Source organism: Microcaecilia unicolor, chromosome 1 (genome assembly GCF_901765095.1).
Source record: "Microcaecilia unicolor chromosome 1, aMicUni1.1, whole genome shotgun sequence".
Taxonomy (NCBI): domain Eukaryota; kingdom Metazoa; phylum Chordata; class Amphibia; order Gymnophiona; family Siphonopidae; genus Microcaecilia; species Microcaecilia unicolor.
Genome location: NC_044031.1, coordinates 234,122,877 through 234,144,112, shown reverse-complemented (window position 1 = coordinate 234,144,112; position 21,236 = coordinate 234,122,877). Strand labels below are relative to the sequence as shown.

Sequence of the window (21,236 nt, the reverse complement as noted above, 5' to 3'; positions counted from 1 at the left end):
ACTGTTAAAAATGTTCTTTCCTTTTAAATTTCTGCATTTGTCTTTGATTTCATTTTTTATTTGAACATGTTCTGTTTCCTGTTTCATCATAGACATGCATTAATTCCGGTTCTGCATTTATAGTATCCATAAGTATCATTTTTTTTTTCATTTAAAATCAGCAGTAACTTCTTTTCATAAAGCTGAAAGAGAAACATGGCTACAAATTTGAAAAATATGAGATGTATTCCAGTGGTCATATTGAAATAGAATCCTCAGAAAAAAGGTATAGAAAGTTACTGTATGCCTTACTGAGTGTTTACCAGTCTTAAAAAAGCAAATAGGAGCTGGTGTTTTTTAAAATGTACCATCTTAAGAAACTTTGGAATTCTGTACAGTTGGTGTTCTCTAGTGGGTTGCTCATGGGCAATTTGCCATCCTCTCCATCTCAAAAAATAATGTGTTCATACTTGTTTAAACTATATAGATTAACATTTTGGCTTTCCTTATTGCGTTTTTGGTTGCTGTTTTCTAAATAGTTCACCTTTGCTTTCTAGGAAGTTCCATGTGCCCTCATTAGAAATGAAGGTAAGCATCAAAGCTGCAGAGAATTGTAGGCTACAAACTATTTATTAAGGGATGTTTGCTTAAGAATGTAGAGCAAAGTGCAAACTTAGATTGTGAGCCCACTAGGAGAAAGTACCTGAATGCAATATGTAAACCGTTTGTACCACAGAAAGGTGATATATAACTAATAATAATAATATTACATAGTGATAAATATGTAGTCAAAGGTATATTTTATTCTTAAATTAGTATGTCTTTGTTTTTGACAACAGCGGATCTTACATTTATATGTGACAAGCGATGCAACAAGAAACGTTTGTGTGGACGGCACAAATGTAATGAAATTTGCTGTGTAGTAAGTTCACATTCAAGGAAGTCTTTAATTATACATCTATAAATTGTTTGAACCTGAAGCATTTATTTAGTTTGTTGGCATGTTTGACAAGTATATTACCTTTGAAAAGCACATTAGACCTTGTGGGAGTTCAAGTATGATGTGCGTTTTGAATTCTTGATGAGTTCTCAGAGTCTTTTGTTGGATAGCTGTAGACACATTTACCATATGAGATTTTTGGGCCCCCAAAAAATCCCCAAAATTGAGATAGTCGAGTTGGAATGTCTCTCTCCGCCCCACCTGGCATTTCTCTTACCAGTTAGCTTGGACGCTGACCATTGACGCTGACATGGAAGTAAATGCAAGCAGGTCCTGTCAGGGTCTTGAGCACCTGCACATGCTCCAAGGCTTGCTGGCTCAGGGGAACCAGCAGGCCTCGAGCATGCACAGATGCTCGAGGTCCTGGACCGGCCCTGTATGCATTTACTTCCGTGTCAGCAGTCTGGCGTTTCTCTTACCAGCGGTAAGCCTGGACGCTATCACTTTGGGGAGGGGGAGCGCGGGAGGGAGGGAAATGCCAGTGACTGTGGGAGGGAGGTAGGAGAGGGAGGGAAATGCCAGTCACTGGGGGATGAGGGAGGAGAGACATATCGGTCACTGCGGGAGGAGGAAGGTCAGGGAAGAGGGAGAGAAATGCTGGTCACTTAGGGAAAAATCTTATATCGGCTTATATTCAACTATATTTAGTATACTCTTTGTTAAGCATTCGGGCCAGATGCATTAAATAGTTTTTCTCATTTTGTGACTGTGGAAAAATTGCTTAGTACTCCAGCCCTTAACTTTGCATAAAATGACGTTTAATAGCAAATTAAGAGTTAACATGTTGTGTTATTTTATTTCAGGGTCATTTTATGCAGTGGGACTAGTTTCACACATTTCAAGTAATTTCATGTAATTGTATTTGTACAACCTTGTAAGCCACTTTGAGTCTGCATCCCTGTGGAAAAAAGTGGGTATAAATGTGCAAAATAAATTCAAGCTGTAAATCGATAAGAACTGAAAGCTACTGTGTGATCGTATATAAACATTCTGAATACCTTTTACTACTTAGGTAATAATGTTGTATAAATGACTTAAAATATTAGAAAATGTTTTGAAATATTAGCATTTTTAATCCCAGTGGCTTCTGTATACTCTTAAGAGAGCCACTGAACTTTATACAGGGCTTGAAATAGGAAGTGGGATATTTTCTTCCCCCTCTTCTTTCAGGCCCTTACTTCTTTTTGACTGACACTGACCCTTTAGTTTAGAAGAAAGGGGAAAACAGTTGCTTGCTGTAATGAGTTTATAGAGCTTTTGTGTTTGATGCAGATTGGTTAATGTCTGAATTCATTGCATAGAAATTTAAATGTTGGAAAAAAAAGACAAAAAAATTGAAATTTAAAAATGAGTTACATTCTCTTCAATACTACTACTTACTACTACTACTTAACATTTCTAGAGTGCTACTAGGGTTACGCAGCGCTGTACAATTTAACAAAGAGAGACAGTCAATATTATAATAGATTCATTATCACCCAGAACAAACAGTAATAGCATTTTAGTGGGGGCATATTTTCAAAGCACTTATACTTAAAAGTTACATTGTAACCTGTGGAACTTTGTAAGTCTAAGTGCTTTGAAAATGAGCTCCATTGTCAACTTAAACTTGGGTTACAGGAGTTCAAGAGAACGGTACAGTATAGGGGTGAAGTACTCCTGTGTAGAAAGGAAGAGCGGGACTTGGGGGTGATTGTGTCTGATAATTTTAATGTGGCCAAACAGGTGGAAAAGGCAACGGTCAAAGCCAGAAGGATGCTCGGGTGCATAAGGAGAGGGATGACCAGCAGGAAAAAAAGAGATGATGATAGTGCTTTTGTATACGTCTCTGGTGAGGCCCTATTTGGAGTACTGTGTGCAATTCTGGAGACTACACCTACAGAAAGATGTAAACACAATGGAGTCAGTTCAGAGGGTGGCTACAAATTTGGATAGTGGTCTCTGTCATAAAACGTATAGGGACAGGTTTATGAACCTCAACATGTATACGCTGGAAGAGAGTCGGGAGAGAGGGGATACGATAGAGACGTTTAAATACCTCAGTGGCATTAATGTATAGTAGATGAGCCTTTGTCAAATGAAGGAAAGTTCTAGAATGAGAGGGCATAAGATGAAGTTAAGTGGAAATAAGCTTAGGAATATGGTTCAGTGAAATTCGAAGTACACAGTCCTATGTACACCAGATTTGAAGACAAATAAGAATCTTTGATAAAGAGGTTATCAAGGGAAAAATATAAATATAAAAAGTCTTCATTTTATAATGCATTTAAAACATATGTCACACAATCATGGAGGAAAGGAGAAATAACTTGAAACATTACTCAGCTGTCCTGTCCTGCGTAGTTGGGCAACCTGTGTATAATTTTTCAGTGAAATCTTTACCACCTTTACCACATTCTCTGGCAATGAATTCCAGAGTTTAATTACATGTTGAGCGAAGAAACATTTTGTCCGATATGTATTAAATTTACTACTTTATAGCTTCATCAATCACATGCCCACTAGTCCTAGTATTTTTGGAAAGAGTAAAAAACCATACACACAAAGTAAGAGTAAATACGTATTTTGGCCCTTTTGACAAGATGTGGGAGTCATCTAAACTGGTTAACATAGCACAAGAGAAGAAAAAATAACCTTTTTCGGAGTTATTTTTGAAAGCTTGATCCACTTTCATTCGTGAGCATGGAGAGAAAATGATGGAAGATTAACAAGGAGACACTGCATTTTTCTTAAGAGTTAGCCATGTCAGGACTGCTAGACATCACATCATCCAGTTCTGTGCTGGTCCTAGGAGAATGCCATTATTGTGCCTTTCTATCTTGACTCAAATGTTTCAATGTATCCAGATGTCTTGATCTCTCTCTGGGGCCACAATCCCACAGGCCACTATTATCACGCATATTGAAGCAAAATTTAGCTCTCCTTTTGTGGGGCGAGTGGACTGCAGCATATTTAGATTTTGCTCACACCTTTTTTAGCAGTAGCTCAAGGTGAGTTACAGTCAGGTACACTGGGTATTTCTCTGTCCCTGGAGGGCTCACAATCTAATTTTGTACCTGGGGCAATGGAGGTTTAAGTGACTTACCCAAGGAGCAGCAGTGGGATTTGAGTCGGCCATCTTTGGATGTCAAGACTGTGTCTTTCTCTCTCTCTCACACTATGTCTCACACTGTATCACATTCACTCTCTGTGTGTCACACAGTTACTCTCACACACACTCGGTCTCATACACTCTCTCGGTCTCACAGACAGTCTGTGTATCGCACACATACTCTCTCACACTCTCACACACTCACACACAGTGTATCTGTGTAAAACACACTCTCTCTCTCACACACACTTTGTCTCACATATGCACTTGCACACACTCTCATTCAAACACACACACTCTCATTCTCACACACACACACTCGCACCCAGACTCACTCTTTCTCTGTCACACACTCACACACACACACACTCACTCTCTGAAACATACACACTCCCAGGAAAACCTTGCTAGCGCCCGTTTCATTTCTGTCAGAAACGGGCCTTATTTACTAGTGTATATATATATATATATATATATATATATATATATATATATATATATATATATATATATATAATTTTATTTATTTATTTATTGCATTTGTATCCCACATTTTCCCACCTTTTTGCGGGTTCAGTGTGGCTTACAATATGAGATGAATGATGGAAATACAGTTTGTTACAAATTGGTTATGGATTACATTGTGCAGAGTTATGCGAGACAATCGAAGTGTCTTTAAGGAATGTAACAATGGAACACAGACATTGAAACGTTGGAAGGAGACAATGGGAGCTTAAAGGGCGATAATAAGGCATAAAGACATATGGTATGCATATTTCTGTGAGTAAAGGTATGAGTGATGTGAGATTACGGGGGGTGAGAGTTCAGAAGTGGATGTATGATGCATTAATGAACAGTGAGTGTGGACTTATGTGTTTTGGCTCTTTCCGTAGATTTTTTCAAAAAGATGGGTCTTCAATAATCTGCGGAAGGAAGCTTGCTCGTGGATCGTTCTTAAGTTGCGCGGCAGTGTATTCCAAAACTGCGTGCTCATGTGAGAAAAGGTTGACGCGTGTAGCGTCTTGTATTTCAAGCCCTTGCAATTGGGAAAGTGGAGGTTGAGGAAGGTTCGGGATGATCTTTTGGCGTTTCTGGGTGGTAAGTTTATTAACATGTAGGCTGGGGCTTTGCCGTGAATGATTTTGTGGACTAATGTGCATACTTTAAAAGTGACGCGTTCTTTGAGTGGAAGCCAGTGCAGTTTCTCTCGTAGTGGTTTTGCACTTTCATATTTTGGCTTTCCAAAGATGAGTCTGGCTGCCGTATTGTGGGCCGTTTGGAGTTTCCTCAGTGTTTGCTCTTTGCAACCTGCGTATAGTGAGTTGCAGTAATCCAGATGGCTGAGTACGAGGGATTGCACTAGGCTGCGAAAGACGGATCTTGGAAAGATTGGTCTTATCCTTTTCAGTTTCCACATGCAGTAAAACATCTTTTTAGTTGTGTTGTTTGCGTGATTTTCGAGCGTTAGATGGCGGTCGATAGTGACTCCAAGGATTTTTAGCGTTTCTGAGATTTGAAGGTTAAGGTTTGGTGTGTTTATAGTGGTAAATTCCTTTGTGTTGTATTGGGAGGTGAGTATCAGGCATTGAGTTTTTTCTGCATTTAATTTCAAACGAAATGCATCTGCCCATGTGTTCATGATGTGTAGGCTTTGATTGCTTTCGTTGAAGATTTCGTTAATGTCTTGTTTGAAAGGGATGTATATTGTCACATCATCAGCGTATGTATATGGGTTGAGGTTATGGTTTGATAGGAGTTTTGCCAGAGGGATCATCATTAGGTTGAAAATGGTTGGTGAGAGAGGTGATCCTTGTGGTACTCCACATTCAGGTGTCCATGCCTTAGACGTGGTCGAATTTGATGTGACTTGGTACGAACGTTGGGTTAGGAACCCCTTGAACCAATTCAGGACATTTCCTCCAATGCCATTCGAGTATGTGTAATAGGATTCCGTGGTCAACCATATCGAAGGCACTTGACATGTCAAATTGTAGGAGGAGTATGTTGTTGCCAGTCGCAATTATTTGTTTAAATTTAGTCATAAGGGTGACTAATACTGTTTCTGTGCTATGATTCGACCGGAATCCTGATTGGGCATCATGCAGTATTCAGTGTTTGTTTAGATAGTTTGTGAGTTGTTTAGTTACCATTCCTTCGATTATTTTGGTTATTAGTGGTATGGATGCTACTGGTTAATTCATTCTTGCTTTTCTTTGTATCTTTAGGAATTGGGGTGAGTAAGATTTTTCCTTTTTCTTTTGGGAAAAGTCCGTTTTGTAGCATGAAGTTCACATGGTTCGTTAGGTCTATTATGAATTGTTGAGGAGCAGATTTCATGAGGTTATTTGGGCATGTGTCTAGTTTGCAGTGGGATTTGGCATATCTTTTGAGAGTTTCAGAGATGAGGTCTTCTGATAGTATTTCGAATTCGGTCCATGTTCTGTCTGCTGGGTGTGTTCCTTCTTCTGGATCTAGACAATCTAAAAGTGTGGCGTACTCAATAGGGCTAACGGGTATTTTGAGTCGTAGTTGTATACTTTTCTCCTTGAAGTATTTCGCAAGGTTGTCCACATCTGGTATATTTTTGCCGTTGTTTGTAACTGGTGTGGTGTCTAACAGTTTGTTCACAAGGTTGAAGAGTTTATGTGTGTCTTTGTAGTTTGGTCCTATTATTGTTTTGTAATGTAGTCTTTTGGTCTGTTTTATGGTGTATTTGTATTTTCTCCGAAGTAATTTCCAGGTGTTTAGTGTTTGTTCGTCTCTCTTTTTGTTCCATTCTCGTTCTAGTTTCCTGACTTGTGTTTTAAGTTTTTTCAGCTCTTCGGTGAACCATGGATTTGCTTTTTTCCTGTGTGATGTTCTGGTTTGGATTGGGGCGATTTTGTCTAATGTTGTTGTACATAGATCGTCTCATTCTTGGAGGAATTGGATGGTGTCAGCGTTTGTTGACCATTCGTTCTGGTAGATCTGTTGCCAGAATATTGTGGGGTCTATTTTTCCTCTCGTTGTGTATGTTGTTCGCTCCTGTTTATTGATTGTGTTTATGTGTGCTTTTCGCCAGCAGAGAGAGACATTTGCTTTATGATGGTCCGACCATAATGTAGGTGTCCATCTTGTGTCAGTGAGTATAATAGTTGAGTCCGATTCGAATTTGTTTGTTATGATATCAAGTGTGTGTCCGTTTTTGTGTGTTGGTTGCGTGTTGGGTACTTGTAGATCCCAGAGTTTTAGGAATCCTTTGCATTCTCGTGTGCTTGGTGAGGTGTCATCTTCTAGGTGTAGGTTGATGTCTCCTAGTATAAGGATGATATATATATATATATATACACACACACACACACACACACACAACAATGATGAACAGAAAAGAAAGGCATCCTAAAACGTGAACGTATATAATGAAACATCATTTGAGGCAAAAAATCAAAAACCAAAGAAACGACAAAGTCAAAAAAGAAATGCACTTTGAAGATTGTCAAAATAAGAGAAAATGTATACAAGCACAATTTGATTACATATAAATAAAACTGACCTTTTAACAAATAGATCTCAAATTCTTCTAAAGTAAACATTTTCAGTCAGTAATTCAGTGGATTGGTCTACAAAATATACATTACAAGAATATATTTATATTGTAAATGGTGTCCTTGCTAAAAGATTCAGTTGAAATCCACCGAAGTGGAGAACTCGGAATTCCCACATGTTTTCTGCCCTTGCTACAAAAGCTACATCTGTTTCTGCAGGTTATCATGTAAGGCTTGTCCAAATGAAGAAAAAAATATATAAGCAAACTGTAATAACGTCAACCTTTTTAACAAATGGATCTCAAAAAGTATACCTTTTCAGTCAATAATTCAATGGATTGGTCTACAAAATATACAACACAAAGATATACTTATGTTTGTAAATGGTGTCCTTGCTACAAAAATATATTTATGCAGGCTCTTAAGAGACTCTCCTTAAAAGGACGAGTATGTATATACAAGTTCTTGAAAAGGTAGTGTATATAGAAGAAAAATTTCATATGACACATGGGAGCCTTTTTGGCTTCCACTCTCCCAATAATCTACACTCCTTCATCACATGCATACCAGAAACATGTCAGCTATCAACAATTTAACAAGAGACTACGGGCCTGAGGAGAGAGTGTAAGGGTATATAGGGGGGGGGGGGTCTTCGGGGTCCTTTGGTTGGGTATCTGTGATTTTGTATTGCATCAAAACTGATTTTCTGTTTCTGGTTTGTCTTTTACTTACCATTGCTAATAAACAGATTTCAACAATAAGTGAGACCAAAGAAATAACTTTATAAAGCCAAGACATCAGTGAATAGTTTAACTTATAGTAATATCTTTGCTGAAAATTGACATAAAGATATATGAATTTGGTTGCCCTGAAATACAATATTGCCTCTTCCATTTATAAATTCATATAGAAGTTTAAATAGCTGTCTTTTCGTATTCCTTCTTTGCACAGGACAAAGAGCACAAGTGTTCCTTGATTTGTGGGCGCAAGCTCAATTGTGGCCTTCACAGGTGCGAGGAGCCCTGTCACCGTGGCAACTGTCAAACATGCTGGCAAACAAGTAAGTACATTTTACTGTAGTTTGTCCTCAAGATTTTAGTCTATAATGTAGATTTTAAAATTCTTAAGAATTTGCAATAAATAACCCACTTGGATTTACTACAATTCCTATTAAGAACAAAAAGGAAAGGAGCACTCAGACTTCAGACAAGAATCTGAGTATATCTACCAGAGTTAAAATATTTCTTTTTAGACAAGCCAGATTAATTCATGCACACAAGTAGGCAATATCATTCAGTGGTGCTGGGGCAGAACATCTCCTCTAGAGCTCAGATGTAGTAGAAACTTGTGAGCTTGTTCGGCCGTTTCTGTATGAAACAGACACCTCAGCCACTTCAGTTACGTTTTCTGCTCTGCTGAAGTGATATTAAGACAAAACTCTCCTGACTTTTTTTTGTATTATTTTTTTTATTTATCATTTTACTTAATTACATTCACATTTATCACGTAAATGTAAGGAAAAACAGAAATTAATATAAGGAAAAAGAAAAAACATTTTCTCTCAACAATATATACAATTGTCCACAATTGGGGGATCCAAGATCAGGAAAACAATCTCAAAGAAAATAAGAAAAACACCAAGTGGTTAATCTTACAAATTCATATTTTCTGAGGGAGGAAGGTTAATCGGTAATTGCAGCCGGTACCGTGGTAACTAAAGGAAGTTGCTTCAGAGGGTTCATCTGTTCTTTTAACTCCACAAACTCTTGTAATTTCTTGGGTTCAACAAATAAGTAATAAAACACTTACAAGGGAATCGCTCTAGGAAGGTCCCACCTAGGGCAATGATTCTTGGCTTAAAAGCCAAGAGTTCACACCTCCTAGTCTGCGATTCCCTTGATATATCAGGAAATATATTTATCTTTGAACCCAAAAAACTATCAGTCATGTATCGGAAATACAATTTCAAAACATTGTTCCTATCTAAATCAAAGGCAAAAGTCACTAGTAATATAACTCTATATATAGGGTATTTTAGGAAAATTTATCATTCTCAAGTTATTTTTCCTTAATTGGTTCTCCAGAAGTTCCACTTTTTTTACAAGAAACATGACTGTCCTTCATTACCAGATTAACTGATTTTCGTAGAGAAAAGTCTTTATTTTTATATCTTGGACTTCCACTTTGTTAGATAAGTATTGATATAATCACATATTTATTCCTGAAAAATTTTTGACATCTGAAGAAGAGAATTATTCACACTCTGCAGCACTTCCCATAGTGCATCCATTATGACATTTTTTGGCTTCACCAGGTCCAATTTCTCCACAGAAACCACTCCAGATATCTTCGGGGGGAAGAGCTCACTCTCCAATCCCCCAGTTGGTTTATTATCCGGAGTCAATGCTGCGCCAGGACCTCCACGGATCGCGTGAGAATCCTAACCCACTTCGGGCGTTTCCAGTGTCGACCTCCATAGCGAAGCGTTACTGTTTCCGGGTCTTGGAGAGGCCATGCCAACAGGGGGACTCAGTCACTCCCTCTCCACTGAGATTCGGCGATAAAGCCTTGCTGTTCCCCAAAGCAGGAACCGATATCCCCGACGTTATGACCCTGAATCTCTCCAAAGTAGACTGAGAAGTGGTGGGAACCCCAGCCGTGTTCGAGGAGGACAACACCACGGCTTTGCCTTTTTTCTTCCCCATTCTCTGGGGAGAGAGATGAGGATAATGTGGACAAACAAAACAAATACTTCTGTTTTGTGTTCACAGAGGAAAATCCTGGAGAAGAACAGTAATTGGCTGCCTGGTGTATATATGGGAATGGAGTGGGTATTGTACTATTCATGGAAGAAAATATTTACAAACAACTTGAAAATCTGAAAGTGTACAAAGTTATGGGGCTGAATGGAAAATATCCCAGAATACTGAGGGAGCTCAGAGAAATCCTCTTCGGATTTACTACTACTACTTAACATTTCTAGAGCGCTACTAGGGTTACGCAGCGCTGTACAATTTAACAAAGAGAGACAGTCCCTGCTCAAAGAGCTTTCAATCTAATAGACAAGTGAACGGTCAGTCCGATAGGGGCAGTCAAATTGGGGCAGTCTGGATTCACTGAACGGTAAGGGTTAGGTGCCAAACGCAGCATTGAAGAGGTGGGCTTTAAGCAAAGACTTGAAGACGGGCAGGGAGGGGGCTTGGCGTAAGGGCTCAGGAAGGTTGTTCCAAGCATAGGGTGAGGCGAGGCAGAATGAGCGGAGCCTGGAGTTGGCGGTGGTGGAGAAGGGTACTGAGAGGAGGGATTTATCCTGTGAACAGAGGTTTCGGGCGGGAACGTAAGGGGAAATGAGTAGAAAGGTAGTGAGGGGCAGCAGACTGAGTGCATTTGTAGGTAAGAAGGAGAAACTTGAATTGAATGCGGTATCTGATCGGAAGCCAGTGAAGTGACCTGAGGAGAGGGGTGATATGAGTATATCGGTTCTGGCGGAATATGAGACGTGCAGCAGAGTTCTGAACAGATTGAAGGGGGGATAGATGGCTAAGTGGGAGGCCGGTGAGGAGTAAGTTGCAGTAGTCCAGGCGAGAGGCAATGAGAGCGTGGACGAGAGTTCGGGTGGTGTGTTCAGAGAGGAAAGGGTGAATTTTGCTGATGTTAAAGAGGAAGAAGCGACAGGTCTTGGCTATCTGCTGGATATGCGCAGAGAAGGAGAGAGAGGAGTCAAAGATGACTCCGAGGTTGCGGGCAGATGAGACGGGGAGGATGAGGGTGTTATCAACTGAGATAGAAAGTAGAGGAAGAGGAGAAGTGGGTTTTGGTGGAAAGACGATAAGCTCGGTCTTGGACATGTTCAGTTTCAGGTGGCGGTTGGACATCCAGGCAGCAATGTCGGATAAGCAGGCCGATACCTTTGCCTGGGTCTCCAAGGTGATGTCTGGTGTGGAGAGATACAGTTGGGTGTCATCAGCATAGAGATGATACTGGAAACCATGAGATGAGATCAGGGAGCCCAGGGAAGAGGTGTAGATTGAGAAGAGAAGGGGTCCAAGGACAGATCCCTGGGGAACACCAACAGGTAAGGGGATGGGGGTGGAGGAAGATCCATGAGAGTGAACTTTGAAGGTGCGGTGGGAGAGATAGGAGGAGAACAGAGCCCTGGAACCCAAATGAGGACAGTGTGGCAAGAAGTAAGTCATGATTGACAGTTTCAAAAGCGGCGGATAGATCGAGGAGGATGAGGATGGAGTAGTGGCCTCTGGATTTGGCAAAGAACAGGTCATTACAGACTTTAGACTTGAATAGATCTTGAGAGATGGAGAGGTATTGTGGGATTGGAGGTGAACAGATGCAAACCCTCTTCACAAAAGTGGGGAGAGGGAAGAAGGAGGAAACTATAGGCCAGTAAGTCTCACATTGGTGATAGGAAAAATAATGGAGTCGCTGCTGAACACAGTAGCATAGTAAATTACGACAGATAAAGACTCACATGGTCCATCCAGTCTGCCGAACAAAGTGGCCAGAGCTGCGGCCGCCACTCTGCGGGCCCCAGTCACCCATGCTTAAATATTAGTTTTCAAGTCTCCACCATGCCAACAACATAGGCAGCCAAATATGATTGGGATGATATGTGGTTATAACCAAGACTCCAAGTATTGCTGACAGTATTCAACTTACCAGTCAAGATGTCTTCACCTCCCCCTCCCCCCTCCTGAACTGCACAGCACCCTCACTCACAGCATGTGACAAAATGATCTACAACACGAGTTGCTAAAACTTCATCTGTCTTTTACCATTTGCAGTGCACAGATCATAGAAGTCTGTCTAGCATTGGCCTCAGTTTCCCCATGCTGGAGTTGCCGAGGAAAAGATAGCGAACTTTCTAGAATCCATTATTGGGTTGCAAGATCCAAGACAGCATGTTTTTACTAAAGGCAAATCCTGCCAAATGAATCTGATTTCTTTGACTGGGTGAACAAAGAACTGAATAAAGGACCTGAGCTGATTGTAATCTATTTGGATTTCAGCAAAGCCTTTGATATGAGACTCATGAATAAGTTGAGCAGGCTGAATTTAGAACCCAAAGTGGTGAACGGGATTGGAAATTGAGGATTATTGTGGTAATGAAATCTGCTTGGAGGAAAGGAAGGTGAGAAGTGGAGATTGGAGCTGATCTTGCTGAAGTGTTAGAAGGAAAGTTTTCCTTTTTGCAGATGACACGAAGATCACCAACAGAGTGGACACCCTGGAGGGAGTTGAATATATGAGAAGAGATCTCCAAAAATTAGAAGAACGTCTTACAAAAAAAAAAAAAAAGTCATAAACACATATTCTAACATAGTGATCACTATAGTATCACAGATCAAATAGATAGAGATCAATTCCTAATCAAAGAGTAATTATGAACCTCGATTACTATCTACATTAAAGGATCTTCTAAAAAAAGAATACTTTTAGATGCTTACGAAAGCCTAAATAACTGTTCAAACCTCTTAAATCTTTGAGCAGAGAATTCCACCACTTTCTACATTGATAAGTAAATCCTGCAGAATATATATATATTTTTTTTTTTGTTACATTTGTACCCCGCGCATTTCCCACTCATGGCAGGCTCAATGCGGCTTACGTGGGGCAATGGAGGGTTAAGTGACTTGCCCAGAGTCACAAGGAGCTGCTTATTCAGCAAGTTCTGACAGCTGGGGTAATGGAGGGTAAGATAATTCCTTGTTTCCTGTACTGCACAACAGTAAATTAATTAATTCAGACATATATCCTGGGGCAAGGCCAAAAATTATTTGACATACCAAAATGCTTAACTTGAAGCCAATACACACCTTGATTGGAAGCCAATGTAGAGCTTGTATAAACAGACTTACCCTATGAAAGCTATATTTCCCATATATCGGTCTTGCAGCTGTATTCTGTGCCATTTTCAGCTTCTTCAAAAAAATTTAATGTGAAGTGCAGTGAGATATACTTGTGGTGCAGAAAGTCAAAGGAGATGTATGTGATCAGAGGTGAGAGATTGATAAGCACACTTCAGAAGAGGGACCTTCAGGTGATAGTGCCTAAGGATCTCAAGGTGGCAAAACAATATGATAAGGTGGTGGCCATGGCCAGAAGGATGCCAGGCTGCATAGGGAGAGGTATAACTAGCAGAAGAAGAGGAGTTGAGACCCCACTTGGAATATTGTGTTCAGTTCTGGAGGCTGTATCGCTCTAAGGACATAAGACTTGAAGCAGTTCAGAAAAGAGTGGAAAAATGGTATGAAGTTTGCAACACAAGACGTATGAGAAGAGACTAGAAGACCTGAATATGTATACCCTGGAAGAAAGGAGTGTTAGAGATGATATGATATAGATGTTTAAATATTTGAAAGATATTAATATACAAACCTTTTCCAACAATGGGAAAGTGGTAAAACTAGAGGACATGAATTGAAATTGCAGGGGGGGGGGGGGGGTCTACTTAGGAATAACATCAGGAAGTACTTATTCATGGAGAAGATGGTAGATACCTGGAATAACCTCCTTCAGGAGGTGGTGGAGTTCTGGTCATCGTATCTCAAAAAAGATATAGCGGAATTAGAAAAAGTTCAAAGAAGAGTGACCAGAATGATAAAGGAGAAGGAACTCCTCTCATATGAGGAAATGCTAAAGAGGTTAGGGCTTTTCAGTTTGGAAAAGAGACAGATGAGGGGAGAGATGATTGAGGTCTACAAAATCCTGAGTGGTGTAGAACAAGTAGAAGTAAATTGATTTTTTTACTCATTCCAAAAGTACAAAGACTAGGAGACAGTTACATGGAAATACTTTTAAAACAAATAGGAGAAAATATTTCACTCAACAAATACTTAAGCTCTGGAACTCTTTGCCAGAGGATGTGGGTAACGGTGGTTAGCATATCTTGGTTTAAAAAAGATTTGTACAAGTTCCTGAAGGAAAAGTCCATAGTCTGCTACTGAGACAGACATGAGGAAGCCACTGCTTGCCCTTGGATGTGTATCATGAAATGGTGCCTGAGGGGAGAGGTACAGTATGGGGGGGAGGGGGGGGGGGTGAAGTACTTCTGTGCATGGAAGATTTGGAGATGATTGTTTCTGATGATCTTAAAGTGGCCAAAATGGGTAGAAAAGGTAAGAGTAAAAGCCAAAAGGATGTTTGTGTGTATAGGAAAAGAACTGGGCAACAACAACAAAAAAAAGGTGATAGTGCCTCTGTGTAAGTCTTTGGGGAAACCTCATTTAGAGTACTGTTTATATTTCTGAAGACTGCGCCTTCAAAAAAGTTATAAACAGGATGGATTCAGTCCAGAGGATGGATACTTAAATGATCAGTGTTCTTCATCATAAAAGTGTTTGAGGACCCACTTAAAGATCTCTAATTTGTGTGCTTTGTTTTGGAAGAAGGGCAGGGGAGATACGATAAGAGACGTTTAAATACCTCTGTGACATAAATGCACAGGAATTAGCTTTCAGTTGAAAGTTGGAATGAGTAAGCTTAGGTGAAAGGGGATAGAATCAGGAGTAGTCTAAGGAAATGCTCCTTTACAGAAAGGATGGCAGATGCTTGGAATGGCTGCCTGGTGGAGGTGGTAGAGATACTGTATCTATATTAAAGAAAGCATTGGACAAAAACACAGGATCTGTAAGGGAGAGTAAAGGATAGACGTTATGGACGGGCAAGATATGATATGCCATATCGTCTTTATCTGCTGACATTTTTTATATTTCTGTGTACAAACTGGTGAGTCTGACATCCGTCCAGGGCTGAATGGTAGAACATATTATAAAGAACAAAATTACTACACACACAGACATGGTTTAGTGGGACAGGTTCAATGTGGATATAGCCAAGGAAGAATTGCCTCACCAATCTACTACATTTTTTAAAGGCATGAATAAACAAGTGAATAGAGATGAGGCAGCTGATAATAGTGTATCTAGATTTTTGAAGGCTTTTAATAAAGTCCCTCATGAGACTTCTAAGAAAAAAAAACTTGATAGAAAGCAGTATCCTATAGTGTGTTCGAACTTTGTTAAAAGATAGAAAACAGAGTAGGATTAAATGGCCAGTTCTTTCAATGGAGGAAGATGAATAATAGAATTCTGTGCTGGGACCAGTGCTTTTTGATTGTGTACTTATAAATGATCTGGAATTGAAGGAGTGAGTGGGCTGATCAAATTTGCAGATGACACAATTATTCAAACTTGCTACATCATATGTGGATTGTGAGATTGCCAGAGGACCTTGGGGGACTAGAAAGCTGTCCATCCAAATGACAGATAAAATTTAATTTGGACAAGTACAAAGTGATGCACATAAAGAATAACACAAATTATAGCTACATACAGTTAGGTTCTACATTAGGAGTCACGGACCTAGGTGACATCATGGACACCACATTGACATCTTCTACTTAGTGTGCAATGGCAGCCAAAAAGCAAACAGAATGTTAGGAATTATTAAGAAAGGAATAGAGATTAAAACAAAAAAATACATCATGCCTCTATCATTCTATAGTGTGACTTCATCTTGAGTGTTTTGTGCAGTTCTGGTTGCTGCATCATAAAACAGATGGAGCAAAATTAGTAAAATTTCAGAGAAGAGCAATTAATATGATAACTTGGATGGAATGACTCTCATATGAGGGACAACTAGGGAGGTTAGGGCTGTTGTATTTGGAGAAGAGATGGCTGAGGGGCGATATGATAGAAGTCTTTTTATAGTAAATCCAGAATGGAGTGTAATAGATACATGTAAATCGGTTTTACTTTTTTCAGAATTTACAAAGATTAGGGGACACAACCTGAAGGTACTAAGTAGCATAGGCACCAACATTTCTAAATAATTTGGGGGTGCCAAACAACACAAATTACTGATCCCTAGACACAATAAAGGAATTTCTCAATATTGGGGATGCTCAGCACCCACTGGCACCTTCAGAGCTGGCTCATCTACTAAGTAGTTGTGGAAGAATGTGGTAAAAGTTAGTGTAACTGGGATTTAACAAATTCCTGGAAGAAAAGTCCATAATTGTTAAGGTAGACCTGGGGAAGCCACTGCTTGTCTTGGGGGTAAGTAGAATGGAATTTTGCTACTTTTTTGGATCCTGCCTGGTACTTGTAAGATATTCAGCTGATGATTGGCGATTTGCTGACCGCTGCTGGTGTTATACCCAGAAATTTGATGCTGGACCTGTCTGCACACAACTGCAGGATGGGCTTGGCAGGAGAGGGAGGAGGAAGGGGAGATGCCGGGTATGTAAGGAAGGGAAGGGGCAACCTGTATGCGAGTCACTGTATGGACGGTATAATTGAGAAGGAAAGTAGATCTGTGACCTACAAGTGAGAGTGACCTATAGGGGACTATCAATGTTAATTATTAAGAAAGAGATAAGGGAATAGAGGAGAAATGCTTTTTTTTTTTTTTTTTTAACATAAATAGGAAGCAGGCGAGTGAAGTTAGTGTCCCACAAATAGTGGAAGAAACATCTAGCCTCTTCCTATATAATATTTCTAAACTAGTTAAAGGTGCATAACCATTTTTTGATAACCTTCACTCAGGGTTTGCATGCTGTTCCTCACAGGTATGGTCTGCACATAATTAAAATCTATGTACTCTGTTACCAAAGATTATAAATGTTGATTTTGCTATAAAAAAGGGCATTTTCGCACATCTCTATAACGATATAAGGAACTTTGGGAGTATGAGGAAGGACTAAGGATATCTAGTGTAGGCTTTCATGGCAAATGTTTATTTGGCAGTTGACTGGAATTACAGAACATATTTGTTTGTAATAAGAAATTGATATATTACTTTTTAAACACGTTCCTAACAACTGGATTGTTAGAACTTCCTAGAAGTACATACAAACTCTTGTAGCTGAAAAATATGGATTTACAACAAGTCTGGGAACTGTATATCTTTTTGTATCCAGGATACTGTGCAAGTGCAGTCTTTTTTTTTCTTTTTTCTTTATACCAGGAGGTAAATTAATTGTACATTAGTGTGATAGTAGTATCCTTCCAGAGACGTTAATGTGGTAGTAGTAGTAGTACCCTTCTAGACAAGTTAATATTATGTTTACTAAATTATCTATAAAAATATTTTGTGAGGGTTAGGATCCAAGATGGCGTCTTGAAAGGACGTGAGAATCAGAGCTCCTGAGCTCCCAGTCGACCGAACGCCAGCTTCTCTAATTAAATCATGGGAAAGCGAAAGGGGAAAGCTAAAGCTCTTACCTCCCCGAGCGTGGCTGTGAACCCTGCTGAGCGCCAGACCGTCTTGGAATCTTATGGAGTGAAGGTTCTCCGTGAGCGACAACCTGATTCTGCAGGGTCCGTTTTTTTTCAAGCGGACCATAGCATTGAGGGGGTATCATTGAGTCCCCCCCCGACTACAGCCCCTCCCCGTCCGGGAGCTACTGCGAATGCTACGGAGGCACAGGAGACCGGAGCGATTGGTGGAACGCCGCCCCTGGCACCTGTGCTGGGAGCTCCCGTAGTATTTTTGACGCCAACTAGTTTTTGTGCGGAAGAAGTGCTCTCTTCGTCTCTAGCGGGCGAGATGACTCCTGAAGGGCACCGAGGAAAAGTTAGACCGGCTGTAATAACGCTTGAAGCGCTCTGGGACGCAATTCAAGGTATCCACACTTCCTTACAAACTATTTCCAATTCTTTTGGGGGTGAAATAACGGATTTAAAAGAAAAGCAAAATAATATGGCTGAAAGAGTTCAGAATTTGGAGGTTGAATTGACTAAATCTCAAAATTTATCAGCCACTCTTGTCAGGGAACGAGACATTTTTTCACGCAAAATTGTTTACTTAGAAAATCAAAGCCGCAGGAACAACCTGAGATTTATTAATTTCCCGAAATCTCCTTTAATTGCCCCTTTGGACATGCTGAGGAAATATTTTATAGAGGTATTGGGGATCCCAGCGACGGCTTTTCCACCTGTCGCTTGGGCCCAATATATTACTGGAATAAAGAATACTGCTGGACAATCTCAGGCTGCGCCGGACCTAGATTTAACCAATTTCCTGGAAAGTTCCTTGGACATAGTGACTGAACGGACTACACTTCTAGTAATTTTTGCACTAGAAATGGATAGAAACAACGTCTTTCGGACTTACTTTCGCCATATAAACACGGAATTTCTGGGTTCAAGAGTACAGATTTTTCCTGACCTAGCTAGAGACACTCAGAAAAAAAGAAGAGAGTTCCTGTCTTATAAGACTAGAACTCTCAAGCTTGGAGCGGTTTTCCATTTAAAATTTCCATGTAGATGCTTAGTGTCATTAAATGAAAATAATTATGTTTTTTTTGAACCCTTAAAATTGTTACAATTTATTGAGGCACAAGAAAGTGTGGGCAAATCCTTAACTGTCTCCCAGTGAAATATATGCTATAATGTAGGCTATCAGGGTTATGTCTGTTCTGAAACTTTCAGTATTATACTTTTTTTTAATAGCTTGTATCATTTTTCCTAGTACTTTGATCTCTTTTTGACATGTGGACAATGGAGGTAGAGAATTATTTCCTTTTAATTATTTGTTTGGATTATTATATTTTCTGTATTTCATTACATTTATGATGGAATGTAAATGTAAAAATATATAAATAAATAAATTAAAAAAAAAAAAATATATTTTGTGAGTCCAATAAGAGTGTATGAGCACACAAAATACATCTTTACACATACTCAATCGACTGTTTGAGATGGGGGTCCATGTCATTCATAGTAGCTGATGACAGAAAAACAGGTAGTTATTTCTATTCACATTTCAAAAATATATGCCAGCTGGCAGTTGTATAAGATGACCACATCTGTTGTGATTTTCTTCAGCGTTGATTTTCTACTATCTTGGGTTGATGAGCATACAAGATCCTAATCCAGCATCCATTCATTTCCACAGCCATATCTTACCATTAAGCTTTATAATCTAAGCAATGACCAAAATCAATTGAGGCTGGTGCTTCATCTATTTGCCTCATTGGACAATATCCAGGAACTATGATTTTACAGCAGTCATTGTGTTGATTTCTAAGGAGTTGTAGCCTGTTGGTACCAATCTGGCTGCCCTATGGCCTGCAGTGTCATAAAGTCATGCTTCTTTACTTGCGTTTTGTTTTCTTCTCGTCCTTACTACTGGACAGTACCCAGCCACCACTTAAAAGCTAGCACCAACTCAGTTGGCTTCTAGGGAATTTTAACCTACTGGTCCCAATCGGGCTACTCCATGGCTGATAGTATTGTTACGTTGTTTTTCCTTTATCTGCTTTTTGATCTGTAAAGAGTATTCTTAGTGTATGTATGTGTATATATATATATATATATATATATATATATATATATATATATATATATATATAACGCTTCTTGACAGTTGGCATTAATGCTCACAGATTTCAAACATAAGCTGCTTTAGCACCTTTGTGTATATGCTACTATGTGTCCAATATGTGCACATACATTTTTCTATGTATATATACTGAGGATTCTCTTTACAGGTCCAAGAAAATGGATACCCTTTCTCAGATTAGACACTCATTGGCCTGTGGCTCTGAACCCTCTGCTGCCTCAATATAAATGGCAGTCAACAGGATTGGCAAAAAAGCTCAGGTGTGGAGGAAGGTGAATCAAAAAAAAACACACACACAAAGTAGTTGTTAAATTGCAGCACAATTTTTGAATCTCATAACACAATTTATTATTAGTAATGATAAATCATAAACACAAAGCTCCAGCTATTATGATCTATTGTGCTTTATCTATTCCTCAGGTTTTGATGAATTAACATGCTATTGTGGGGAGTCTGTGATTTTTCCTCCAGTGCCTTGTGGTACCAGGCCCCCAGAGTGTAAAAACTCCTGTACCAGACAGCATGACTGTGATCATCCAGGTAAGTGGTTGATGCACACCAACCTTCTCCTTTTTTTCTCACTTTGGAGTAGGGATACTGGATGTGGTTAGCACCCAGGCATGGGGGAAGCTCAACTTCTAGGCCATTCTAGGGAGATTGTTGGGATCTATAAAACACTCTTTATATACGGAATGTGTGCCAAGTAAAGTTTTTGTTGTAACAGTACATCTTCAGATAGTGATAATCTGACACACTTTGTATTTGTGCAGTGAATAAGTAGTCCCCATTCACACAGGTAATGAACTCAGGATATCCTTTCTCCTACTGATTCTGTTAAAGGGATTACTCTTAGGATAGAAGTGTACCTGAAAATCCTGTCACATTGCATCTCTACAGAGCAGGCTCTTCTCTTTTCCTTATAGTACCTTCTGAGTATAGTTTCCTTTTTCCTAATGTGAGCCACCCTGCTAACACTCCCTTCCATTATGTCCCAAGTATTAGTCCAGACAAATGGATTGTGACCATCCGCCAGCAGGTGATAGAGAACTCTGAGTTGTGCCTCATAAGCTCATGCGCTTAGCAACCAAACCAGTATTCTCTGTCTCAAGCAGGTGGGATAGCAGCTCCTGTGTGCTGTGGTGACTTCCGTGTGGCCTCCTGTTCTGTTTTGCAGGTTCAGTTGAGTTTGGGGTTGAGAATATCCTGTGCCTCAGATGTAAACCTAGTGGTCTAGGTCCCCCTCCCTGCTTCCCCGTTGCTGCTTTCTACCTCTTTCTCA

General features: G+C 39.7%; 1 protein-coding gene across 3 annotated transcripts in view; it reads left to right on the top strand.

Annotated features, from left to right (window-relative positions):
- Positions 1 to 21,236, top strand: part of NFX1 (nuclear transcription factor, X-box binding 1) — a 258,504-nt gene that overhangs the window by 143,204 nt on the left and 94,064 nt on the right. For all 3 annotated transcript variants that reach the window (XM_030204815.1, XM_030204808.1, XM_030204823.1), the window contains exons 11-14: positions 537 to 567; positions 819 to 901; positions 8,546 to 8,654; positions 20,378 to 20,497. In XM_030204815.1, coding sequence (XP_030060675.1) covers positions 537 to 567; positions 819 to 901; positions 8,546 to 8,654; positions 20,378 to 20,497 — 343 coding nt within the window. The remainder of the gene's footprint in view (positions 1 to 536; positions 568 to 818; positions 902 to 8,545; positions 8,655 to 20,377; positions 20,498 to 21,236) is intronic.